This window comes from Harpia harpyja, chromosome 2, assembly GCF_026419915.1.
Source record: "Harpia harpyja isolate bHarHar1 chromosome 2, bHarHar1 primary haplotype, whole genome shotgun sequence".
Lineage (NCBI taxonomy): Eukaryota > Metazoa > Chordata > Aves > Accipitriformes > Accipitridae > Harpia > Harpia harpyja.
Genome location: NC_068941.1, coordinates 30909114 through 30935828, shown reverse-complemented (window position 1 = coordinate 30935828; position 26715 = coordinate 30909114). Strand labels below are relative to the sequence as shown.

At 43.1% G+C, this 26715-nt stretch overlaps 3 protein-coding genes across 5 annotated transcripts in view; 1 reads left to right on the top strand and 2 right to left on the bottom strand.

Annotated features, from left to right (window-relative positions):
* The window catches only part of MCUB (mitochondrial calcium uniporter dominant negative subunit beta), a 55391-nt gene extending 54372 nt beyond the window's left edge, over window positions 1–1019 (top strand). The window contains exon 8 of the mRNA XM_052774669.1: window positions 155–1019. Coding sequence (XP_052630629.1) covers window positions 155–232 — 78 coding nt within the window. The 3' untranslated portion in view covers window positions 233–1019. The remainder of the gene's footprint in view (window positions 1–154) is intronic.
* On the bottom strand, window positions 727–11420 carry CASP6 (caspase 6). Of its 3 annotated transcripts, none has more exons than XM_052774689.1 (8): window positions 11268–11420; window positions 9313–9354; window positions 8501–8543; window positions 6357–6497; window positions 5844–5920; window positions 5221–5396; window positions 2814–2970; window positions 727–2226 (listed from the first exon to the last, which is right to left on the bottom strand). In XM_052774689.1, exons 1-8 carry the CDS (start codon window positions 11296–11298, stop codon window positions 1988–1990), a joined length of 906 nt encoding a protein of 301 aa, XP_052630649.1. In that variant the 5' UTR covers window positions 11299–11420; the 3' UTR covers window positions 727–1987. The 3 variants fall into 3 exon arrangements, with proteins under 3 accessions (XP_052630649.1, XP_052630640.1, XP_052630659.1); XM_052774680.1 differs by having other exon boundaries at window positions 6357–6503; window positions 11268–11418; XM_052774699.1 differs by lacking the exon at window positions 6357–6497.
* An 8893-nt stretch (window positions 11421–20313) lies between these two features.
* On the bottom strand, window positions 20314–25855 carry PLA2G12A (phospholipase A2 group XIIA). Its single transcript, XM_052774660.1, has 4 exons — window positions 25539–25855; window positions 24248–24324; window positions 22913–23078; window positions 20314–21865 (listed from the first exon to the last, which is right to left on the bottom strand). The coding sequence occupies exons 1-4, from the start codon at window positions 25750–25752 to the stop codon at window positions 21747–21749; spliced, it is 576 nt and encodes a 191-aa protein (XP_052630620.1). The 5' UTR covers window positions 25753–25855; the 3' UTR covers window positions 20314–21746.
* Between the last annotated feature and the right edge of the window lie 860 nt (window positions 25856–26715).

Below are 26715 nucleotides of genomic sequence, written 5' to 3'. Positions count from 1 at the left end.
GCCTGTAAATGTTCAGCATCCTCCATTTGATCAGTTTGGTTTCTTGCGTAAGACCAATGCCTTCTGAGAAAGGAAATATACTGGATGTGTGAAAGAGGAAGAGAAAACGGAGGGCTGCAGAAGGATTAACTCTCACTCTTCCTTGCACTGGCAGGCAGAAGAATCCCTGAGACGTCTACGCCAACCTCTGCACTTGAGGCTTCCAATCCAGGAAATCAATGACAAGGACTGACTTTGGTTTTGTATATATTAGAATTGCCCTTTAAAAGCTGATACGAACATTTAGTTACTCTACAGAAACTGGGTATTTTTGACCACTATATAGTTTTGAAAGTTGCAATAAACACCTACAAAAATGATTTGATCAATTGATGGTTTGGGTTTGGTTTTGTTTTGTTTTTCTTTTTGCTTTTTTTTTTCCCCAAAACCCTATGAAGAAGCTGCTGAAGCGAAGTTCTTCAAGATATTTGTCAAATCTCATTAGTAAAATAGAGGCATTCTGCCTGCTGGTAAAATGACAGGGATGTTTTATAGAACAAGGGCTGTCTTTTTAGTACCATTTACTATAGCACAGCAGTAGCTCATAGAATAATTTTCTGCATCGAATATTAAGGATTTTTTTTCCTGAGACTACTGTTTCCTTTTTCCTAGCTCTGTGCATTGATTTGCATCACAAGTAAGCTTTTTTAGTAAATATTGCTGGAAAAGTAAGATATATCAAACTCATTTACTATAAAATCATTTATGTTTCATTGTTGCATTTTATCAAAAGAATTTATCAAAATGTTCAAACATACATGATTTATACAAAGCTTAAAAGTAGCCATAGTAAGATTTAATATCTGTGACTCAGAACATAGTTTATGGGAAGATGTAACTAAAGCAAAGCCAGTAAATCAATTATTTTGTACCCAGGAAAGTGGATTAAGACACCTTTCTCAGCTTGAGTTCTCCATTGTTCCCCAGTTAAGCAGATGTACCAATAATGTAAAAAATAATAAAAGAAATATTCGCTTCTAGTCAGTATCATTGAAATTACTGATGCTGCAGTAGTAACAATCCTAAGGTGAAATGTCCTATGGTGACAAATGCACTACCACTTTTATGTACACAATGACAGAGTATGGCTGATCCCCTCTGGGGCCAAGGGGAGGAAGAGGCTGTTTCAACACCAAGGCCTGAAGTATGCAGGTTTGCATATGTTGTATTTTGCAGAGCTGCCTAGAGATGTCCAGCAGTTGTAAGTCAGCCTGGAACCTTGAAATGATTTGCTTTAGCTTTAGAGATGTGCACAAGGCAAGCTTACCCAAAGTCACGCAAAGCAAGCTGTATGTGGCCTCATTTCACTACTGCTTGCTTTTCTCCTGAGGATGCAAAATGCCAGCAAGCCGTAATTGTGCCCCAAAAGTATATGATGTGCAAGCAAAAAGAAGCTCTTTATCTATATTAATGCTACAATTGTATTCAAGGAATTAAGTTCCTTTTTAGTGTTGAGAGAAAATATAAAATAGTCTAAAAAGCTCAATAAATCCACAAGAATTGGAAGGTAGATACTGCTGTCTGCAGATTTAAAAAGATGCGCTACAAACATTCCTTGTAGACTGTGCTCTTGGAGCAAGACAAGCTAATCTAATGCAACATCTGAAATGTTTTGGAAATAGTAAAATGTGCCATAGTTAGGTGGCAATCAAGCAAAAAACTTTTAAGAAAAAAGTAATCTAGAGTACCAATTTCAGTAAAATCTGAGCACCTCTTAATAGTTTTGCACCAGTCAACTTTTCCCAAATTCCCTGAGATGAACAGAGCTCTACTACTAGCTTTAAAATTGCTTTAAGATTTTAAAAACTATTATGTATACAAACTGTAATATTTGATCCCAGTGTTTTTGCAAGCAATCTTGTAGAATATTAGTCTCCTGAACTAAGATGGTGTGTTTTTCAGTTCTGCAGTGAGTACTAGTTAACAGTTGTCATTGTTAAGTAACAGTCTACTTAGATTTTGGATGAAAATACAGTTTTTTAGTTAACATTGAGGCAAAACAAGGAATTTGTTTTTTTCCTATAGCATTAATGTCTCTGCACATATCCACTTTGCGATGAGATACTTTCCTGTTAACAACAGTAAGAAGTTCTGTGAACTCCAAGGAAGAGCCGTGCTTCTTAAGTGCCTCACACAAATCTTGAATGTACCAGGAGCCATTTACAGTTTCACGATGAGAAAAGTAACCTATTGTAGAATGGGAACATAAAATTATACCCGAATGTAAGTAGTCATGCAACTTGAAAAATATTCATAAGAGTTACTGCTTGCTAGCTGCATCTGTAAGATATTACTAATGGGTATAAATCTTACTTTGCCAATTATGCAATTTCACTGGAAATTGTAGATGGGAAATGGCTTTGAGGTCATTTATAGTGCTCAGCCAAGAGAAGCATGGTTCAGGGACTGGTAGCTTACAGGATTTTATCTGCACATTACAAGAGAGCAGATGGGACAGCCATGTAGTGCACGGAAATTTGTAAGCCACAAGAATCCTATAATTCTGGAAAAGAGAGGAATCCTTGCTGTCAGCAGATAGCTCAGCAGCAAGATTGATGACAATGTTTCTGCTTGGCAAATTAACTGCAACCTTGACAGTTTATTTTCACATCTTCCTAAACACGTGAGGCTCTTTCCCAGACAAGATGTCACTTATCAGACATGTAAAACACAGGACCTGGAACTGTACTCATTATGTTGACTACAAAATGAAGAAGTGTTCAAGCTTGTTACAGTGAAGTATCAGACATCAGATGTAAAGTATTAGAACTTACCTTGTGCCACAGAGTAGCACATGATAAAGTCTGCACCAGCAGGCAGGGTGTATACACCAGCTGCATCCACTTCGGTGTGATTGACAATGGATTCATCACTTCCGTCTATTGAATCCCGAGCAATAACTGGATCATCATGTTTATCACCTCGACACGCCTGTTGGTGAGAAGTATTGTTATGCTTTCACCTCTGCCAAGCTCACCTATGTTAATATGATACTTCTGACACTAACCAGAAGGGACTTCTGTTCAGTTATGTGTTCCACATTACCATGAGTCTGGATTCATAAAGACCCATTTACATCTCTATCAGTTAAAAACATTGGTGACGAAGTCCAGTGAAAGCTCCGAGATGATCACAGAATTGCTGAGATTGGAAGGGACCTCTTGAGATCACCTAGTCCAACCCCCTGGCTCAAGCAGGGTTAGCTAGAGCAGGTTGTCCACAACTATGTCCAGTCAGCTTTTGAGTATCTTCACAGATGAAGACTCCACAATCTCTCTGTGTGACCTCTTCCAGTGTTTGACCACCTTCACAGTAAAAAAGTGTTTTCCTGTGTTGAGATGGAATTTCATGTGTTTTAATTTGTGCCAGTTGCCTCTTATCCTGTCACTGGGCACCATTGAAAAGAGCCTGGCTCCCTCTTCTTTATTCACTCCCACCAGGTGTTTATAACATTGATAAGATTCCCCTGAGCCATCTCCTCCAAGCTGAACAGTCCCAGCTCCCTCAGCCTCTCCTCATATGAGAGATGCTCCAGTCCCTTAATCATCTTTGTGGCCCTTTGCAGGACTCATTCCAGTAAGTCCATATTTTGGTTCTACTGGGCAACCCAGAACTGCACACAATACTTCAGATGCAGCAGCCTCACCAGCGCTGAGTAGAGAGGAAGAATTGCTTCCCTCGGACCTGTTGGCAAGGCAGTGTTGAATAAACGCTCTGAAGCAGAGCCATCATTATATGCTGTTATGCTTCTGCTCTTAATTCAGTTTCAAATGCATTAGTTGAGGGAGGGGTTTTTTGTGAGAAGCTGGTAAGTGAGCCTGGTATGGTCAGCATTACAGAAAGGCTATACGTGGAGGATAAGAAGGTAAGAACACACTCAAAAGATACAAAGTAGGTAAGGAGCATTACTTAAGAACTATCACTAAAGAGAGAAACATGAAAATCTTCTTTCATTTACAGCGATGAAGTTCCATGCTTGCTGTTCCCTCTGATTTCCAAAGGTAAATGCTATAGCAATCGTGCTATAAAAGAACTCGGTTGATGAACTGAACTAAATTAATTTGCTTTTTGATGAGTATTGTATTATGTTTCCAAGTATTACTTATAACTTAAAATATGTAAATGTTTTTCCATCTTTTGGCACCTGGTTAAAAAAAAAATCAAAGCTGAATGAGTCCTAATGAAAGAAGAATTAACAATGTGTTGATTCTTGCAGTGGTCTTGTGCCTAAGGAAGCTTTCATTTGGAAAAAAAAAAAGTAATTCTTAGAATTACTCTATAAACTACTACAATTACAGTCTGCTGAAGGCCAGGTTCTCATATGAGTTTGCTAATTGTAATCTGGATAAAGATGCGATAAAGCCTTGTGTAACCTGGTTTGACCCCATAACTGACTCTGCTTTGAACAGGAGGCTGGACCAGAGACCTCCTGAGGTCCCTTCCAACTTGCATTATCCTGTGAACCAAGGAGTGAAACAGGAGGTTACATATGGGCTTTATTTGACCGCTTAGCACAAACAGTATTTCTGAGACAAGAAAGCCTTTAATTGATTCTTTAAATTCTACAGAGATGCCAAGCATTGGTCATGGACAGAAAAGAAAAAACACAAAAAAACAAAGAAAAACAAAAAATACATCACCACCACTACCAAAATTAACCAAACAAAAACCCCACAAAAACACCCCACAAAAAACAACTTCTGTAAGGATCAAGTAAAGGGACTTGCCTGGAAGGAAACGGTGAAAGTAAGGAGGTTTGATAGCCTTCTACAGCCTAGCCTAGGGCTGTGAGGTGTGAACAGTAGGAACTGAGCTGAGGCTGTACACAACTTTCTCAAAAAAATGTTAACTGTCTTCTCTGCCATTAAATATATACTGACAGCCAATCCAACATGGGCTTAATTTGGGTTGTTCTTCAATAAATTACTTATTACATACAGCTAGAATCATAATATTAACACTTGTGTACATAAACATATTTATTTTAAAATATTACATATTTTTAAAAAAGAGAAAAATCCTTGTCTTAAATGCCTTTAAGGAACAGTTTTCCATACTTTGTTTCCTAAAGATGCAAAAACTTTCCCTTGTGGAAAGACTGTATCAGGAAAACTGACTTCTGTATTACAAGAAGACATAGGTCAGTGTTAACTCCACTGAATTCAGAAACGGACATCTTACCTGAATGATAAATATCTTCGGCTTTCCTACCAGACTCTGGCACTTGTCTCCTCTGAACATGTCTGTGATTGTCTCAATTTTGATTTGGGCATCATATGCATAAACATGATCATTCTCACCATGACTCAGGAACACACAAACAAAGCAGTCAGCATTACTGTGGTCATCCTTAGAGGCTGAAATAGTCAAGTGGTGTTTAGATGACTAAACAGTAATCTTCAGGTTTAAAAAACATTGCACATTTATATCGTATCATCTAATCTCTGATCAGTCCTTTTTCAAATGAACCCTATTTTCAGATAGTGTAATACTACAGCGATTTGAGGGTGCAGTGATTCAACATGGCTGAAGGTAGGGGCCACTAGAAGTAAAAAGAAGAAAGTTACTAACTTCTCCCAGATGCAGGTGCTTTCTTTCAGCTCTTAGCGACTTCCTTAGTTCTCTCCACAGAAGCTTCACTTACATTGCAATAAAATAATCTGAAGTCTAACCCTTAAGTCCTTCTAATGTTAAACAACTTCCTTGTGCACGAAAACTATTTTAAGTTAGATGAACAGAGAGAATGGGAGAAAAGATACCTGGAAATTCTGCTACAAATAGTTAGACATAATATAGTCTCCTACCTTCATAAATTTTCTGCAGCACATCTTCTGCTTTCAGATCATCAAAATGTCTGACTTCAAATCCAAGGTCTGTCAAACTATTGTTAAAACACATCAGTATTAGTAAAAATCTTGCTGAAATTATGTCAGTTGCTACCAACTCAGTAGCTTTCCCTGTGAGAGAATAAATATTCATGTTTATGCATTACTTATGAAAAAAACTACTAAAGTTGATTTTGAACTCAAATGGGCATCAAGTGCAGGTCTAATACCTAAAGTTACTTCAAAGAGTTTGTCCTAAGAGAGCTCTGGACTCACTGAAATCATAGGACTTGTGCCAGCAGTTTCTGTGACTTAAGGGAATGTGCCTTGAAGCTTTTTTATTATGGCGTTCTTTGCCAAGGTTGCATAGGTGCTTATGTCTGCAAAGTCTTTTGTTCTATACTTAAACATAAGATTCAGGTAACTGCTTATTTGACCATGATTTCTGAAGTTTAGCTTTTTAAGCTTTAGTAAAGAAACCAAGTTCCTTACGTGCATTTCAGATTGTTTCTGTCTGCAAGAGTCCCACGTCTGTCTGGCAGCCTTAAATGCCAAAAAAAGTGTTCGTGATTGAAGATTAACGCAATTCCTCTTCTTTGATGGTTCATCTTGTATTGCACTGCAGGATCAAGTGTTTGTCTGTTGCCAGAGATGGAAAACATTCTTGATAAATGAGTTAACAGCTAATTGAATTCCTTTCCTGTATTCCTGCTAGCTGAGATTTTTTAATTGACTAGAGACTTGGAGGATCCAACTTCAGAAGACAAGACCTCAAAGTGTGCAATATTTTAGGAAGAGCCTAAATTGCTAGGTCTTTTTGAAAAGCTTGGGCATGTTAAGCAATTCAGAAAAAAACAAGTGTTGGGTGTGTACTAGGCTCTGTCAGGTAGGTTGAACAGTTTCTCTACAAAGTATTTGTATTTTCCCTTGTCAGAAGGCTGTCTCAATAGTAACACAGTAAGGCATATAACAGTGCACTTCAGACTTGGCTCTAATTCTCCATGTTACATGTTTAGCTGAAAGTACTTTAACCTAATTGGTTAGTGCATATGTACTTATTTGGAATTGTAGCTGTCTGAGATTTACTTCAAGTTCTTGTAACTAAAGCGAGTGCTGCATCATAAGCAATAGACTATAAACTGGTGGTGAGGTGGTATGCATAGTGTATCTTGAAAAGGAGAACAAATTTTTATTATTTACCTTAACAAAATGAAAGCTATGACACTACAACCGTTCATCTAAGTTTTTAGCAACCAGCCAACAAAATCCTTAAGCTGAAGGACACTGTTGTTCTGATGGACAGAACAAATGACCTCCCCAGCTTCCAAGTAGAGGACTTCAAACTGTCATAGCAACAAACACATGGAATGCCTGTGCGTTTGGAGTAGCGTTCAGCAATTTTATTGTTTTATGAGCAAAACACGACACGGAAGTCTGTGATAGCATGCTATGGACTGTACACTTGGACCCAAAAGGTCATTTCCAAGCAATGGCATGGCTGTATTTTGAGAGACAAAGCAGACAATCTTCCTGCTTTTGTAGACAGAGGTATCAGTGCAGAAAACAACAACTAAAACGCTTCTGGCAATAGCCCTGGCTATAGACAAGGCCAGTGTTATAGATGCACAGAATGACAGTCCAGGTCATGCTACCCTAGGACTGGCTCTAGTAGAGCTGTCATTTTTGGCATGTTCTGTCTTTTTTTCCTACTATGGAATGTTCAGTTTTGGTGCAATCGGTGGAAGAAGTTGCTTAGAGTATTTGCCTGCAGATGTTACTTAAAGATCGCAGTTTCATCAGCAAAATGCTTTTGCTTCACTACAAAATGGCCAAAGTTATCCATAAACTATTTCTGCTTCTCCACTTTATTATGAGCAGCCCCTTAATAAAACATCTTTTTGTAATGTCTGCATAAGAACGCTAACAGGAATTCTGGATGACTGTTCAAACTCTGGGGGTTTCTACAACGCTGGCTGACTAACCAATAAGAAAAGTTAAGTGGGGTGCTTTATCACACTCTCCCTAATTTGAGTACTTAACATGATACAATGCAACAGAGTTTATTCGGATTTTGGCAATTTATCGTCCTTAGGATTTGGCTAGACATAGGGCTAGTAGGGATTTTGGACAGTTAGGTCCCTGGATCCTGTGAATGACCATTAAAAGGATGGTTCCCTAAATATTTCTTCCTCTACTCAGCTGTATTCACTGAGTGGGTAAGGCAAAGGAAGTTATCAGGCAGGTAGTTTACCTTTTCTAGGGCTAGATGATGTTGTAAGATAGAGTAGGAAAAATTCATGGCGTCACTATCCTGTGGTCCCTTTACCCTCCTTCTAGAGGAATATATTCCTGTGATACACTCTGTCACTTAGTGTGCCCAATTGTTCCTTAGATCGTGATAGTGTTTTTGCCACAGCCTCTGCACATTGCCCAACATAAAACTAGTCCACTCCTAATGGTCCCTTCTGCATGCCTTCATGGCAAGAAGGGTGGTTCTGCATCTGGTGTAGCTAAAACTAGAAATGTAAGTGGGTGGAGTTGAGCTGAATAATCCAGTCACATTCTTAACAAAAATCAGAAAACCCTGCACTGACCTCAGTGCCAGAGGCCATCTGTCATTGCCATCAGAACTTTACCTTGTATCAAGTGCATCTACTTCTGTGATGTTCTGATTTCCATCTGTTAGAGAGATCAAAAAGTGATTTAGGCTCTAAATGTTCATAAAAAGAAACAATTTGAACTTGTGCATCCAGCCTTAAAGTTTAGCTGTTAATGTGAACCAAAAGCTCATTCACACATCAGGCAAGTAGGCATGCAGTTAAACAGCTTCATTAGCGTTTGTCTGCACCCACAGCTTTTGGAGGCTGTTCTTAAAAGTTCCAATTCCAACAGTCTGAATTTTAGGTGGTCAAGACATGCATATTTTATATCTGTGTAGCTGTATCTATATAGATATATTCAGAGATCATGATTTTATATAACTAACTAGCTGGCTGTATTTATTTAAACAGACTCTCTAACTCAATAGTTATGATTTTACATAATCTAAAAATACACTGGTGTTTCTTTTATTTCAGTAATGATGCTAATGCAAAGCTGAGCATTCTTTTTGAGGTTGGATGAAGCATATGAGTCATAGTAGATGATAGTGTAATAGTGCGTATAGTTCATGACAACTGAGAAGATGCAAGATTTATACCTTTTTCTTCAGCTAACCTATACAGACATAAGTATCTCCAGTAACAGAATGCACATAAAGGTAACATTGTGGGAACACCAGGTAACATGCACATTTTGGGAGCGTGCAGAACTAAAGACATGCAGATGGTTAGGCCAACATACTTAACTCCTTTCGCTTAAGCATCTCAATGGGCTATAAAATCACAGGTCCTACTACTACTGGCGGAGACTAATTACCACATTATGAAAACTATATACTATACTGTACCTGTGGTGGTTAAAGTAGGTCTGCTATCCAACCGGATGTGGCCTGCAATTATAAGAGAAGACGGGTCATGTATACATATATTTTACAAACGACTTTGTATATACAATGCTGCCTTTTCACATCCATTTTCCACATCTGATTAAAGACTTCTGCAAAACAAACTAACATAGCTATGTATTGATAGAGGACAAAAGTTCATAAAGACATTAGAAGAAACTTGTAGAAATCTAGACTTGGCTTTAGAAGCTTTTACGTTGAACACCACTGCACAGGAGAGTAAGGGGGTGGCTCAAAGGAAGTCACATCCTTTTAAGTGTTACTATTGACATGTAAACTTCCCACTGGCATATACTGATCATGCTTTCAGGTGTTGAGTCTTACAATTATCACTAGTAACCTGAATGCACAAAAAAAAAGCTATTTCAGTTTGCTTGAAACATAACATGTAGGTCAGTCTAATGACAGAAGTGCTGAAAAATGAGTGTAGAGAGAACACAGCAACAACACCTGTGCCCATGACTCCGTTGGTAGTAGAAAGCCAGATATCTTTAAGAGTGCATCTGTGTTTAAATTTACACTGTATTTTTGCTTGTGTACCTGAGATCTGGCTGATGCTTCTGCCTCAGCTTAAAGAGGAAGGGGGCTAATCCACACCTCCAAAAAACAACAGACCATAAAAATGTTAAGAGTCATCAAACTTCTAGACAGAAAATGCTGTCATGTGGACACAGGAAGAACAGAATTCCTGAGCCAAAGGAAACTTGGGAAAGATGGTTTTCCTGTTCTTTTAATTCTGTTTAGTCAGTTCCCAGCCTTTAGTTTTTCATTGCCACTGTCATATTGCAGCTTCGTTCAAGTAAACACTACTTAAAATTATGATTTATGAAAAGCTTTCTGCTTGTCTTACACAAGCTTGTTTTAAAAACTGATTGCTCTCAGTGGGATTACTTACTTGTCTTAAATCTTGTGAAGATGATTTCAAAGGAATCAAAAATCAGGTATGCACTGGATTACACTGGGATCTGATAGCATCTGTCCCTGGGTACGTTTTAATCTCAATAGGTCTACCATTTGGGCCAAAGGACATGGCATTTAGAAAATACCAGTAACCAAATGGCACAAAAAACCGTGTATGTAAGCCTAACAGCATCTTCAGTAACCAAACCCACAAGGTTTTGCTGCTCCTCTCTTCTCTTGTCCTCCTGTTACACATCACCGTTCTTTCTGGGCACCTGATCCCCGGCTAGCAACAGCGTTTCCCCCTCTTTTTACAGTGCCAGCCGTTTCTCTTCCGTGTTAACAAAGCGAGCCCGTTTCCCCGCTCTCTCCCCGGCGGCGGGGTCTGGGCGGTCGGGCTCCCCGGCATCACCCCCCGCCCCCTTCATTTCCCGCTCCTGTGGCGGGGGGGTACTTTCACCTCAGGGGGGTGCGCTGGGTTTTACGCTCCAGTCTACTTCCGCGATGACTGCCTCCGCCGCCATCCCGTCCTTCTCCCCGCCTGCCACCTTTCCCCGCTCCCCTTTCTTCTCTGAGATGAAGCAAAGATGACGCTCTCCGCGAACGTCGGCAGCCGCCTCCGGACAGCGCTGACCGCGGCACGGCCCGCGCTCTGTCGCTGCGGGTCAGCCGAGGCGGGGGGGGGGAGGCCCCTCTCCCCTCAAGCCCTCGCAAAGACATCCGTCCGCCTCCCGCTCTTCCTCCGCGGGGGGCGATCGGCACCGTGTCTGCCCCCGTCGCTGGGGCACGGGGGCGGCCCGGGAGCCGCCCAGACCGTTAACGGCCCCGCACGTTAACCGTTAACGGGGAGGGGCGCGCGAGGCGGGGGCCGCGCCGTTGGCTGCGGCAGGCGCCGAAAAACCGGCCCCCCCCTCATCCCGCGGGCGGCCGCCATTACGCGCCGCCCCCCTGGGTCCCCCCTCCCCGCCGCCCACCTACCTACCTACCTACCTACCTACCTGCCGGCCGCCGCCGTTCCGAGCCCGACATGACCGCGGATCGAAGCACTCTGCCGCCTTGCCTGCCTTCCCGGGGCCGGCCCGCCTCCTCGTCCCAGCCCAGGCACTCCTTCGGGCGCAGGGCGTCTATCGCTCTTTCCTCCGCCGGCGGCCGCCGCCTCGGTGAGAAAGGGGGCGGGAGATGGCGGGGGGGGGGGGAGGAAGTGCTGCGGGGCCGTGAGGGCCGCGGGGGTGCCGGCGGCCGGGGCGGGGGGCTGCAGGCCTGTGGGATACTTGGAAAGCAATGGACACATAGTGAACAATCCAGGCACGATGGACCTGATTAATTTGTGAGCCAGAGGCCTTTGCAGGCAGCAGGCCTCAAGGACGTTGCACAGGTCAACTGTTGCTACAGTTTTGATGAAGCAAGCACAAAAAGCAGGACAAAGTTGGGCATACCTGACTGAAAGCAGGATACAGAACAGGATACAGGCGGAGAGAACCATGCGCGTGATCAGAAAACCTTGTCCAATCAAATTATTGCTTTAGGCGCGTGGACAGCACATGCTAACCAATCAACAAATAGCTTATGCGTGAGCAAGAACTAGAATGTATACATAACCCGAGCTACTTGAGCAATAAAGCGGCATCTGCTTGATCATATTGATTGTGTGCAGTGTCCGTGACTTCCGCATCATCAAGTGGCGCCCGAACAGGGACCCTCGGATCGGTGTTGAATTCTACGACAGGAGCCGATAGAGAGAGGGTGCGGAAGCCGTAGGTGAGTGCTGCCCCGGCACTCGGGAAAACGCTAGCGTCATAGAAATCTCGCCCTGATCAGGCGAGCAGCCGGGGAGGAGATGGGGTCCACTGTTTCCAAGGAAGAGGCAGCAGTGGTTAAGCTCCTCCAACATATGCTCTCTGCGAGAGGATTAAGTTATGACTCGTCTACCCTGAAAGCCCTGTTACTATGGGCGAGAGAAAAAAGCTTACTCCCTACTTTTGGAGATGCTTTTGCCATCCCTACTTGGGAAAAGATAGGGCAAGAACTATGGCAAAACATAAGTTCAGGTTCAAAAGAGGCGAGCAGATACTCCACAATGTGGAAGTTAATTATAGAAACCTTAAAAAATATGAAAGTGGAACATTCGGCAGCAGCTTCTGCTTTTGCCGCCCTGCAGCCCGAAGGGCCACAAGGGATGCCATCCTCGACGAGCTTCACTTTTGCGCCACCACAAATTCCAGCCGTTGTTCCAACCCGTGTATCTGGGGCAGGGGCTAGTGCAGCCAGGAAACCTGCGGTAACAGATCCAGAGCCCGGAGATCAGCCCTTGGGAAAAGCCGTCAGCCTGGCGGAATTTCCACCGCCACCAGCAGAAGAGACGGGAAACAACTTAGTCTCTATTTCCCGTTCTCCATCACCTAAACCAGTTGCTTCATCCCTGTGTCCACCACTGCTGCCATCCAGTCCTCCATCCCCGCTCGAGGGAAAGGAGGAACGGGCAATAGGTTTGGGGGATTCACAATTGGGGGAACTGTTACAAAGGCTGGAGGCTCTCGAAGCCCGCCTGGAGCCGTTGGTGAAGCCTGAGCCGGCGTCTTCAACTTTTCCTGCGCCTCCACCACCTTTCAACACAGGATTTTCGTTGTTCCCGCGACCACCTCCAATGAATCCTTTTGTTTCACAGGACATATCGGGTGAGATCGGTGCTGTGGCTCCTTTGCCACTGCTACCTCCGGCGACCTTATTAACAGAGGGTGGGGTGGGAGATCCGGCAAAAAGATGGAAGGGGATAATCAGAGATGCTTTAATTGACGGTCAAATTATTCCATCTGAGTTCCCAGTTGTGGCAGGGGCACATGGGGGCCCTGTTTGGGAAGCGTTAGACTGGAAAGTTTTAAAGGAAGCTAAGGCAGCAGTCACTCAATATGGGTTAAAATCACCATACAGTCAATCTGTTATTCAACATCTATTTTCTGCACATTTGTTGACACCATATGATGTTAAAATGATTGTGCAAATGTTATTGCTGCCATCCCAGCAGCTCCAGTTTTATCAAAACTGGCAAGCGGCCTGTGAAAATGCAGCCGCTATCCCACGACAGAACGGGGATCCTCTGTTTGGAGTGCAAGCCCAAATGTTATTGGGTTCGGGTCCCTTCGCCAGGTCAGACTGGCAGGCACAATTCGCCACAGAAGTCCTACAACTCAGTCAAGACTTAGCTTTTAAAGCATTGAATAACGTTCATAATGAGAAAATTAAACATACCTTTACCTCAGTAAAGCAAGGCCCCACAGAAACGTTTTCAGCTTTTATAGATCGATTGCATGCTGCTATCATGGCACACCCTGATTTAGATCCTGAAATGAAAACCAAGTTTTTGGATATGCTTGCTTTTGATAATGCAAATGAGAAAACCAAAAAGGCTCTTAGTATACTGCCAAAAGGTTCTACCACCGCTCAGCTGTTGGAAGCTGCAGAGCGGATGTTAGAATCAGAAAAAGCAACAGTGGTGGCCGCTGCGGTAGGAGCAGCTGTAAAACCCCTATTAACAAAAGGCAAAGGAGGGCGAAAAGGTAAAAAATGTTTTCGTTGTGGAAAAATGGGACATTTTAAAAAGGATTGCAGAAGCCAAATAGCTGTTGGTCCAAATGAATCCAACCCAAGTGACTCACAGAAAAAATGGTGTGTAAACTGTCAGTGAAATAATCATAACACCCAAGAGTGCAGGAAATCGGGAAACAAGTTACAGAGCGCAACTCACCCACGCGTGACGACACAAATACGGGGTGCCTGGACCGCTGCGCAGCCGCAACCAGCGGAAGCGCAGGGGTGGACTTGACAACAGCAGTAGACACTACACTGATAACCTCTGAAGTACAACTAATAGATTCTGATCAAAAAGGACCACTGGGACATGGGCTAAGTGCATTGTTATTAGGTCGTTCTTCTGTTTCTCGGAAGGGCATTTTTATAGTGCCAGGACTTATTGATGCAGATTATTGTGGTGTGATAAAGATTATGGTCTATACACTGACCCCTCCTGTTACCATACCAGCTCAATCGAAAATAGCCCAGTTGGTACCATTTCGTGCACGTGTGCCCAGAGCGCAGGCCGTGGAACGAGGCCACGGGGGTTTCAGTTCCACGGGCCAACCTCAAGTGCTGCTAGCTGTTGACATTGCTAGAGGAAAGCCTGAGGAAAGAGTCACAATGTTGCACCCTAACGGACAATCCCTGACAATGTCTATGCTGATGGATACTGGGGCTGACGTTACCATCATCCCTGCAGGCAGATGGCCTAGTGAGTGGCCGCTAGTGCCCGCGGCTACAGGGGTAGTGGGAGTAGGAGGCGTTGAACGAACAGTGATCAGCAAAGTCCTAATTTCTTTTTGTTTTTCAGATGGCACTGTGGTAACTACTCGACCGTATGTGATGCATTTACTGATAGCTCTAATTGGTCGGGATCTTTTATCCCAAATGGGTGCTCGTTTAGTTACACAACCTTTTTAGGAGCGGCCTCTGAAGAGCAGCCTGTATTAAAACTCACCTGGAAAACAGACGAACCAGTGTGGGTGGATCAGTGGCCGCTGAAACAAGATAGGCTGCAAATAATACAACCATTAGTGGATGAACAATTGGCAGCAAGACATATCGTATCTTCCACAAGTCCATGGAATACACCCATTTTTGCAATCCCTAAAAAATCAGGAAAATGGAGATTGTTGCATGACCTTCGAGCAATAAGTGCGGTCATGCAAGATATGGGTGCTTTACAACCAGGTCTGCCGTCTCCTGTTATGATTCCAGAACATTGGAAACTATTAATTATTGATTTGAAAGATTGTTTTTTCACAATTCCTTTACATCCCAATGATGTTGAAAAATTTGCATTTACAGTACCCTCAATTAATAAACAAGAACCAGCCAAAAGATACCATTGGGTGGTGTTACCACAAGGCATGAAAAATTCACCTACATTATGTCAGACGTTTGTATCATGGGCATTGCAGTCTTTTTGAAGAAACAATCCAGAATTGTTGATATATCATTATATGGATGATATATTGGTTGCAGGAGAAAATATGGACACGAGTAAAACTTTAACAGAGATCACTGAAAAATTGGAGCTTAAAGGTCTAAAAATAGCCCCAGAAAAAGTCCAATGTTCACATCCGTGGAAATATTTAGGCTGGGTCATTACAGAAAGTGTGGTACAGCCTCAGAAAATTGTGTTGAATTCCAAAATTTCAAATCTTACAGATGTTCAAAAACTGATGGGGGACATTCAATGAGTAAGACCCATTGTGGGAATTACCAATGATGATTTAGAGCCCTTGATGCCATTGTTAGGAACAACAACAGGAGCAAACGATTACCGAAAACTATCATTGGAACAAAAAGACGCACTCGATAAGGTCATTGACAAAGTGGTTTCTAATAGTGTGCAAAGAAAAATAAATGACTTACCGTTGCAATTTTTATTGATTAATACTTCTGTTAAACGAAAGCACCTCATTGGGTTGATGATAGTTCAAATAACAAAACAAAAAATTGCTATTTTGGAATAGGTATTTTTGCCTTTTCAACCTAAAACTACTGTATATACTAAAATTGACCAACTAGCGCATCTGATGATGAAAGGTCAAAAAAGAGTTTTGGAAATCTCAGGACATGAACCTGAAGCCATGCTTGTGCCCATAAGGCAAAACTATTTGGACTGACTAATGGCCACCTCAGAAACGATTCAAATTGCCTTAGCGGAATATCCAGGAAAGATCACAAATCATTATCCCTCTGATAAATTGTTACCATTGTTACAAAATCAAGAATCTGAAGAAAAAACAGTCAGGTCAGAAACTCCTGTTGATGGATTAACAGTATTTACAGATGCAGGAAGAAAATTAAAATGAGCTGCTGTAGCCTGGTATGAAAATGATCAGTGGCATCAACAGCTACTTTCAGGACATGCTGGGGATTCTTTGCAAACTTTAGAATTACGAGCAGTTTTGTGGGTCTTTCAACATTGGCTTGATACACCTGTCAATGTTGTGTCAGACTCCTTGTATGTGGTGGGAACCACCCAAAGATTGGAACGAGCAATGATTAAGCAAGTAAAAAATCCTGGTTTACATATGTTGTTGATGCACTTATTATTTTTGTTAAATCAGAGATGAAGTAAATATTTTATTACTCACATCCACAGTCATCAATTTCAGCATGGATTATCTATTGGCAACAATACCGCGGACAAATTAGTTGCTCCTGCATGGCAGCAGCAAGGAATTAACCTGTTTGAGCAGGCCCGAGTATCGCACGACTTTTTTCATCAGTCGGCAAAAGTGTTAGCGCAACAGTTTGATTTGAAAGTCTCTGATGCACAAGGCATTGTGCAGTCGTACCCCGCTTGTCAAAAGGTGGGATTTGGTTTAGGTATTGGAATGAATCCGCGAAGTTTAAAATCTTTACAACTGTGGCAGATGCACATAGTCATGGTTGTGAAGATTTAGATGGAATGTGTTGTATGAATTTATCTGATCACTCTGAATCAATTCATAAAGCCATACAAACGATGAAGGACCAAGTTCAAAAGTTGCAGGTTAGTGATGGTTTGGGATGGTTAGACAGGCTGTTTACTCGTTGGGGAATTACGGGATGGATAAGAGATCTGTTAAAAATGTTGGGAATTGTTTTGTTAATGTTGTTAGTCTTGTTATGAATTATCCCTTGTATACTCAATTGTATAGGAAAGATGGTACAGAACGCAATGGCCAAAGTCTGGATTGTTCAAAAACAAAAAGAGGGATTTGTGGGATACTTGGAAAGCAATGGACACATAGTGAACAATCCAGGCACGATGGACCTGATTAATTTGTGAGCCAGAGGCCTTTGCAGGCAGCAGGCCTCAAGGACGTTGCACAGGTCAACTGTTGCTACAGTTTTGATGAAGCAAGCACAAAAAGCAGGACAAAGTTGGGCATACCTGACTGAAAGCAGGATACAGAACAGGATACAGGCGGAGAGAACCATGCGCGTGATCAGAAAACCTTGTCCAATCAAATTATTGCTTTAGGCGCGTGGACAGCACATGCTAACCAATCAACAAATAGCTTATGCGTGAGCAAGAACTAGAATGTATACATAACCCGAGCTACTTGAGCAATAAAGCGGCATCTACTTGATCATATTGATTGTGTGCAGCGTCCGTGACTTCCGCGTCATCACAGGCCTTCCTGGGGCTGCGGGGAGACCGCCGCACCCTGAAGGTAGATCCATAATGCCAGCGGCTTGGTGGGGTCTCTCCTGCTCGGGAGATTGCAAGGGCCGGCTGTCGTAGGTCGAAACTCGGCCGGGAAAATGGAAGGGTGATGTGTGAATGCGTCTCCTGTTACTTTTAAAGTTTGTTATGCATTATCTGTATTCCTGTGACGTGTTACTTTAGTGACCGTGTTTCAATAACTGCACTGTCATATACATAGGCATCATCCTGAAATATGGTGAGAAGCTACTGCGTTTACTATATTGACATTTTTTCAAAACTGTACTAGAAGCTGAAAGACTGCTGTTACTCAAAATGCATTTTCATTTGGGCACCCACATGTAAGCCTTTGAGAGGTTTGGATGTAAATACTTTTGCAGCTTTGCTCTATTCTTGCATCATTCTCTTTGATGATCTTAGAACTGTGAGGGGACCAGTGCCAGGGTGTCTTAACAAACGCTGATATTCCCAGCCTTTTCCCTATATGGCACTTACTGTTCACCAATTGATTGCATAAGAAGCAACAGTTTCTAAACCAAAGCAAATGACAAAGAACATGCTTCTGTATAAGGGCTTTGCAGATTTGTACCGTGGATGGATCTGAATTTCCTTTCCAGCCTATTTCTATGTAGGCTCTGGAATACTCAGGTGTGAATACGCTCATAGAGATTGCTGCTACAAGCACAAAAGGAAGCGGATTTAGAGTGGGATTTTAGGTATTTTTACCCAGCCTGTTTGGCCTGTTTTTAGACAGGCTTCTTGCATGACTACATCTTTTAGACAAGATGTCTCCCTTTTAGTTAAAGGAGCAATGGGTATTTCTAATTACTTTTGCTTGTTTTCCTCTTGTTTGGACTTGTTATCCTCAGACTGCCAGTAGGCAGCTAGATCAAGATAAAACTGTTGTTTAAATTGTCTTTGTGTATACTTTAGTTAGAACATGATACTATTGTAAGAGTTTAGCATCTTCCACTGTAAAACATTTACACTCTTATTAAGCCGATTCATTTTTTTGCAAACTGCAAATCCCAGATCTCTCAGCTCATACTAGAGCTGCCCTTAAACCCACTGGCAGGAAGAATCCTGTGTGAAGTAGCAGCTGTAGAACTGAAATCTGGGAGTCTGTAGCAGCTTTCTGTTCAGCAGTTTGAACTTGTATCATCAGCCATGTTCCGAGTCCAACAGTTCACTTTTAGATCCTAATACGACAATCAAACATCTATTACACTTTGTTTTGCTGGAGGCTAAGAGCATGCTCAGTCAGCCACTGTGTTCATATGAGTCACCAGTAACTTGATCACAATGTATGAAGCCTAAGGTAGCATTTGACTGGTGTGCATTTCCGGCTTAGTATATGAAAGTTTTTGTTATACATGCATGTACATGTTGTGAAACACTTTCAGATTGTTGCAATGCTCCACCATGTGCTTTTGGAAAAAGCATTATGGATATATCAGAACTGCAGTTCGAAGAAGAAAGTTTGATTGTGGGGACACTGCTGTTATTCAGATCATCCAGGAAAGCAAAACAGCCTGAGGACGGCAATTGTATTAAGACTTTAACCTGTAAAAAAAAAAAATTCACTGCAATACTTAGACTATTACTGACTACATAAAAGCATGCAATATTGAGTCAAATGCCAAGAGCTGCTATATATAGTATTGTGGTTTAACCCAGCAGGCAGCTAAATGCCACACTCCCTGCCCCCCCAGTGGGATGGAGGAGAGAATCAGAAAAAAATGTAAAACAACTGGTGGGTTGAGATAAAGACAGTTTAATAGGACAGAAAAGGAAGGGAAAATAATAATAATGATAAAAGAATACACAAAACAAGTGATGCACAACACAGTTGCTCACCACCTGCTGACTGATGCCCAGCCAGTCCCCAAGCAGCAGGCTGCCACCCCCCAGCCAACTCTCCCCGGTTTTATTGTTCAGCGTGATGTCGTATGGTCTAGAATACCCCTTTGGCCAGTTTGGGTCAGCTGTCCTAGCTGTGTCCCCTCCCAGCTTCTTGTGCCCCTCCAGCCTTCTTGCTGGCTTGGCATGAGAGGCTGAAAAATCCTTGACTTAGTCTAAACATTACTTAGCAACAACTGAAAACATCAGTGTGTTATCAACATTCTTCTCATACTGAACCCAAAACATAGCACTATACCAGCAACTAGGAGGAAAATTAACTCTATCCCAGCTGAAACCAGGACACCTGTAAAATATATTTTGTATAGTTTGCGGGTAACTATAATCAAGGATTTCTGCTACAGGAAAAGCTTAGGCAAAGTAAAGACTCCCTGGAGGAAGTCAAATGCCTCCTCTGCTTTGCAAGCAGAACTATCAAAGTGCTATCCAGCAGTGTTAAAGCTCTTTTTAGTGTTATAGATGGTTTGAAGGAAACTCTGGAAGGCTGTCATGGTATAATTACAGGTCAATACAGAAGGGAACAAAACCCAGCTCTTTCCAACAGTGAAAAATTTTCTGTATTCATTTAAGCATCTAGTTTAAGCTTGTTTCTACCCAACTCAACAGTCATCTAGCTGAATTATAGTGTTTTGGACTCACTGTGGTACTTTACTTTAAACAAGCAATGCCATCACCATTCCCTGCTTTGGTGCTAAAAGACCTTAAGGGTTCCAACCATGGAATTCCAGGGTAATTCAGAGTTGTTTCAATTCTATGGCAGAAAATAAATTTCCCCAAATTTAGAGGAACTACAAGTTCTTCAAGCACAGTTTGGTAAAACTCTATAGTAATACTTCTCTTGCAGTGCTACTTCATATCCACAAATATGAAAAGGAACCATGGCCAAAGAACTTTATCAGGAACTTTATTCTATGAGGCACTTACATTCACTGTCACATACAGTAAGTTCTAGTGAAAAAACAAAACAAAAATACCACAAGCAACTGGTAAAGAAAAAAATATATAAAAGTACTTCCAGAGGAGGAATCACATTATAGTCCGTGAATCTGGTAAATTTTAGGCTTTTAGCATGATTTCCACTCCCTGTTCACAGATGCAATATTTTAATTTTCAGTTCTCTCCTGTGGATTTCTAAGGCAGAACCAGGGCAGCAGGAGAGCAAATCAACATCTTTACAACACAGGACCTAATGCCAAAGTTAACTAAGGACTGACAACTGGAGATAAGCAATGAAAGATCAGTACAGAGAACAAACCCCAAATAATTGAGACATCAGGTGATTTCAGCTAGAAAAGTCAAGAGAGGGAACAGATGAGAGAAATACAGGCTGAAATATCTGTCAGCCTCACAGAGGGCATTTTTAAATAAAAAGGTTTGCCGGGCATACTGACCCTAACTGTGGAACTTCCTTTTAGTTTTCATCAGAATGGACTAAATGAAAGCAAAGATGAATACAGTAACCAAGTTGTACCACAAGACAAATATAAATCAACTTCTTTGAACAATATATCCTTTCTATGCATATAATACACAACACAAAATGTTTTATTTGAAAAATAAACATTTGATTCATTTTTAAAATAACATAGCAACTACATTCCACTGTTTTGTCAAATCAAAAGTATATCCTTAGGTTGCAAACTGTTCATTTTAGTAGTCAAGCCTTAAAAGGATCAATATATTTGATGTGAAAGTGCTACAGAAGTAAGGTTGATATAGAATCAGCTAGAAATATGTAGTGCAGATGTATACCCTTGCTAAGGGCTTGGGGCTTTTTGTCTGTTTTTGTTTTTTTAAAAAATAAACTCACAGGACAGTATACATCAGAGAGAACTGAAGGCAATTGTACCACAAGCATGAAAATACAGGCTATTTAAGATGCCATATTAACGCCCACAAAACACTCTTTCCTGTTGGATCTATCAGATGCATTGACTGGTAGTAAACCTAAAATTTGACCTATATTAAAAATCATCTGAGAATTCAATACAACTCTTCTGTGCCTTTGATTTCCCCATTATGGGGTTTTCTTAAAAACTTTAAAATGGCACTAGTGTTTTACAATAGCATACCCTGAGCGGACATACACCAAAGGAAACTAACTTCAGTTTCCAAGCTTCTGGCATAAAGGGGAAAAGAAGGATGACTTGTTTCTTTTTTACATTAGGAAGAATATCATAGTGACTTTCAAACCAGTATATTCATGTCAGTGTTTAATATATTACTGTCTGAAAAGTGTAAAGCTTTGTAACCAAACACTTGCTTCATTCCAGCGGAGTCTTTGACTTTCTTCTACACCATGAGATCTCAGTATCTTCTTTCAGAGATCAGTCTTATCCTCGTAACGACACATACATGCAGCTCTCTGGCTATCCAGGTATGGTTTACATCCTAAATGTATAACCGCATCAAACAACAGCTGAACAGTTGATTCACAAGCTGCAAGCAAAGGGACATTCAGTTAAAAGTACTCTTTGAATGGAATATGAAACTAACAGAAATTACTCTGGCAAACGGAGAATGACTCTAAGAAAGAAGCAATCTTCTCTGGGCATAGCAAATAGATTGTCAAATGAAAGACTGAACCAATACAGAATCATTTAAGTTGTGAGTAAGATTTTTCGTATGCCAAACAAAATGAACAAGAAAATTCATTGCATATGGCATGTCATCAGTGTTAGAAACATCACTTAGCCTTGGAAAGATGAAAGAGCTGTTTTACCCCCTCACTTTTTGCATCCCAATTTACGCAGAGGTTGCTATCTTTAACAGCAGGTCAACAGAAATGAATAAATATTTATCAGTTCTGACACTAAACACTAACATGAAGACTTATTTGCAGTTAAATGAATCTCAGAAGTTCAAACATAGGCTTGTTCTAAAAACTAACTGCTCTCAGTGGGACTACTTATTGTAAAAGTGAAATTGTCCAAGTTAAAAAGTGTGGTTATGTCAGGTATTTGTCAGATGCAGGCCAACAACCAGAAGGAGTATCATATGGCCTGTTACTAAAAAAACCCTAAAATTTATTCACTAAGGGATAGCATTAACTACTTCCACTATGGCAATATATTATTCTAATATCTTATTTCGTAAAAGGAAACAATTCAGTATTTTCATACAGTTTACTAGCAATCACATGTAGTAGAGATTTAGAAATCACCCAGCAGAACAGTGGATATTCAGCTATGCTACAGTAAATGCAAGAATTATGCATGCGTTTTGATGAAGTTGTATTCCCTTATTCATACTCCTAAATGGGAAGCATTATTTTTTCCCCCTCAAGGTTTTAACCCTGATTGTTTTTCTACACTGTCATTGCTCTACTGTACAAGTGTCTGGGCTGCATGACAGAGGGACAGAACAAGGCATCTTTCAGTAACAGCATCAGCTTATGAAAATGTGCATTACTGTGCTGCCCAAAGATTCTTTGCCAAATAAGCTCGGTTAAACTTGAAACAAAAGGAAGGTTTTTTTCACACTTACCCTGGACACTTTCTGAGATTCCAAGCGTTTTCTGCACATCTCTGCAAATTTTGGACAGGCAGGACTGAAACTGCTCATCACAATCATTCTTTTTATTGCCACAAGTATCGTAGCATCTGTCGTGGTGATTGCAGCACTTTGTCATCGAAGGGATACCAATGTCAAACTGTGAAGAAAATCCCCCCACGCAAACTCCATTGGTATTCCAGTTAAGAAAGATATAGCCTATGAATAGACTGTAACAGTTCGAAATTAAAGACTATTGCAATCAATCCAGCTGTCATTCACTTATCTCTGTATTTTGCTGTTCCCCTCTAGTAAGCTGTGGTGGTTTGGCCCCAGTCAGCAGCTAAGCACCCACAGAGTTGCTTGCCCCCCACCCCCTCCACGGAATGGAGGAGAGAACAGGAAGAGCAAAAGCAAGAAAACTTGTGGGTCGAGATAAAGACAGTTTAGTAAGTGAATGAAAGAGGAAGAAAATGCCCCAAAATAAGCAGTGCAAAAGCAGTCATTCACCGTGTCCCACAAGCAGATGGATGCCCAGCCAGCCTCTGAGCAACAGCCACCTCTGAAGCCAAACACACACACTACCACACCCCCCACCCCCTCCCTTCTTCCACTACTCCAGCTCTTATCGCTGAGCATGCCTGTATGCTCAGTACGGAATATCCCTTGCCCAGTTCAGGTCAGCTGCCCTAACTCTGTCCCCTGCCAACCTCTTGCCCAGGCCCAGCCTATGCTCTGAGGTGGTGGATGGGCAGAGTGGGGAAAAAAGAGAGAAAGTCCCAAAGCTGTGCAATCACTGTTCAGCAATAGCCAAAACCATAAACACTGTTTTTGCCCAAAATCCCTAACACAGTGCCATGCAGCCTGCTATGAAGAAAGTTAACTCCATCCCAGCCAGACCCAGTACATAAACTAACCCATATTTTTTTTCTAGCATTAAGGAAAATGGATTAGCATCAGCAAGGACAACAAGAGTCAGAGCCAAACGCTTCACTCTCACAGGGCTACAGTTGGGGTTATTCAACGCTTTCAAGATTGTGAGAACAAAACACTAAATCAAACATTAAAAAATTAGAATTAATCATCAACATTCCATTTTATCCCTATAATATTTTATGCCAATGATGGAAATGTTTCTGTTATGTTCATTTATAATACTAACATTTTCCATATGTTGTTACCAAAGCTTGTGTTGGAGCTGATAAAAGCAAGGACATTGTACATGGATGCTGTCTCATCCTCAGAATGGGGGAGGGAAAAAACCACCCACATCGCAGAAAGTTGACGTATGAAAGACACACAAAGAAGCCCCAAAATGGAAATACTTACCTGAACTCCAAATAGAGGGGATCCACAACCATTTGGTGGTGATGGTTTATATCCGTAGCGAGGAAAGGGCTTTGATCCTGAAAAAGGTAATTTATCATGCCTCGGATTTTTTGCATTTTAGCACTGTTAAAACTCACCAAAGGCATTTGTTGGGCTTAAGAGAGTATCAGTTATATTTTTAACTTAAACATGTGTTCAGGCACCTGAATATCAATTCTTACCAAATTACAACTTAGGGGTACTAAGCATTTTTTTAAAAAAGGGGGACAAGACACCTGAGCAAGTGTTAATGTTAGCTTCCCAAGTTAAAAAAAAAAAAGCTTGATTTACTGAAATTGATGTGTCAGTTAAGCGTGCAATACCTAGGATTACATTAAAGAAGAGAGTACTTAAGAGTAAGTTCATTAGAACTTCTGTGCTTTATATGCAACCAACAGTAGTGCTCTGATTTTTTTAGCTTAACCTTTAAAATGAACTGGAATGAAACATCATTTTTTATTTCTACAACTATAACGTTAATAACATTTAAATTAGTAGAGACTGCTAAAGTCATGTCTCCTGGAACAGTTACTAGTGCAGCAAGACAGGGAATTCTGCATCCCAAGTTCAGGAAGATTGTGGAGCTAATTTGAGAAATGACTCTCCACCTTGTTTCGGTATTGAAAACAAACCGAGGCCACAATTAAAAGAAATGGAGTAGAAAACACGTATTTGAAAAGTGCATATTCCAGTACAGAGAGGAAATGTCACGGTGTCTCGGGCACTCCTGAGAAGCCAGTCAGCGTGCCACCACCAAACTCATTTCCTGACTCGACAAACAATCCAACCCAGCGAGCTGGGCGTTAAGTCCACTCAGCCGAGAGAGATCAAGAGGGTCTACGCGAACCTCCCGGTTTGGGGCGCTCCTGAAGCGCCGGTGGAAAGCCTGGCAAGAACTCCCCTTTCTGGAGCACCGCCCGCCTGGCACCCCTCTGCGGCAGCCGGGGTCGGCTCCCGGCAGGTTACATATCTGAACACAGAGAGAGAGAGAGAGAGAGAGAGACACACACACACACGTGTGTAAGAACTTGTTCCTGAGGCTTCCTCTGCGGCTGCGCCCCGTTTCCCAGGGAGCGGCGCTCGGGACCGGCGGGAGCGCTGCCGCCGGCCGGCCGGCCGGCCGGCCGCCCCCGCAGCCCCGGCCGGCCTGACCGGGCCGCGCCGCCTGAAGCGAGCCGGACAGCGGGAGGGCAAGGGTCGCCGCGGGCCGGCGGGGTCTCGGCCGCGCCGCCAGCCCCCCGCCCCGCCTCACCGTCGCTGCACTTGTACTGGCAGAGGCCGTCCTCGCCGCCCAGGAGGTCGAGGGCCGCGTTGAGGTACACGTCGATCTTGTGCACCCCGTTGCGGATGGTCTTCAGCGTCATCCGCCAGTCGGGGGTCTGCGGCGCCTCCTGGCACCGCGCCGGCCGCGGGCCCAGCCGGGCGCAGGCCAGCAGCAGCAGCAGCAGCAGCAGGGCGCGGGCCATGCCGACCGGCGCCCCGCGGGGCGCCCGCTAAGCCTCCGCCGCCGGCCCGGCCCAGCCCGCCGCCGCCGCCGCCGCCATGGTCCCCGGGGGCGCCACCCCCGGTCGCCCGGCGGGGAGGGGCCTCCTGCCGCCGCGCCTGAGGGAGCGCCGGGCCGCGCCTCCGGGCGCCCCCCGCCGGCGGCCCGGGGCGGGAGAGAGGGTGGGGGTCCCGGTCGTCCGCTGGGCCCTCCGCCGGAGGAGGGGAACAGCCCTGTGCGAGAGTAGGGCTGGGGCAGGGCTGCGAGTCACTTGCTGGCGGGCAAAACGCCTTTTCCTGGGCTGCTGCCGACAGTCAGCTGTCAGAGAGAGCGATCGGGGTGGGTTAGAGGGAGAAAAGTCGGTGATGGCTCTGAGGGGGGAAAAGGGGAGAGGTCGGACAGAGCCATTCCCCCCCACCTACAGATGGCAAGAGGAGACGGCATTGCAAAACGCGGCCTAGCACCTGCCCCGTTACAGCAGGGCCTGTTCCGACAGGAGAAACGCCGCCACCTCCAGCAGGTCACGGTGCCCCTTGTTCCGTGGGGGGACCTTTTCCAAACCTGCCCCGCACAAACCGGGAGAGCAGCTGGCTGCCGGTGTGTGTGGCACGGCGGTGCTGGCTGAGCAGGGCCCTGGGAGGTACCAGTGCTATCGGAGGGTAGGAAACCCCAGGCCTTTTGTATTTGGAGAGCCTTTATTTGATGACCGTGTTAGAAGTGGTGAACTTGGTGTTGCTGAATATGAGACACAGCAATAGCATTTTGGAGGAGAGACGGAAAGGTTGATTTTCCAGGCAGCCACTGAGGTGTTGCAGCTGTGGGGCTGGCTGGAAAGAAGGGCAGGTTTAATGCCAACCACATCGGGGCTTGCTTAGTGTGGTGGCTCTGAGCAAACGCTGCCTATGGGAGGAGCGTGCCCAAAACCACATACTGCTCTCCTTCCGTG

What these genes read in the sequence shown, in the direction of transcription:
- CASP6 (XM_052774680.1), bottom strand. Translation starts at nt 11,298, where the DNA reads ATGTCGGGCTCGGAACGGCGGCGGCCGGCAG. An exon ending in ACCTACTTTAACCACCACAG is followed by an intron (nt 8,544 to 9,312) that starts GTACAGTATAGT and finishes TCTCTCTAACAG; the next exon opens with ATGGAAATCAGAACATCACA. An exon ending in GTGCTACTCTGTGGCACAAG is followed by an intron (nt 2,227 to 2,813) that starts GTAAGTTCTAAT and finishes ATTCTACAATAG; the next exon opens with GTTACTTTTCTCATCGTGAA.
- PLA2G12A (XM_052774660.1), bottom strand. Translation starts at nt 25,752, where the DNA reads ATGGCCCGCGCCCTGCTGCTGCTGCTGCTGCTGCTGGCCTGCGCCCGG. An exon ending in CCCCTCTATTTGGAGTTCAG is followed by an intron (nt 23,079 to 24,247) that starts GTAAGTATTTCC and finishes TTTTCTTCACAG; the next exon opens with TTTGACATTGGTATCCCTTC. An exon ending in AATCTCAGAAAGTGTCCAGG is followed by an intron (nt 21,866 to 22,912) that starts GTAAGTGTGAAA and finishes CTTTGCTTGCAG; the next exon opens with CTTGTGAATCAACTGTTCAG.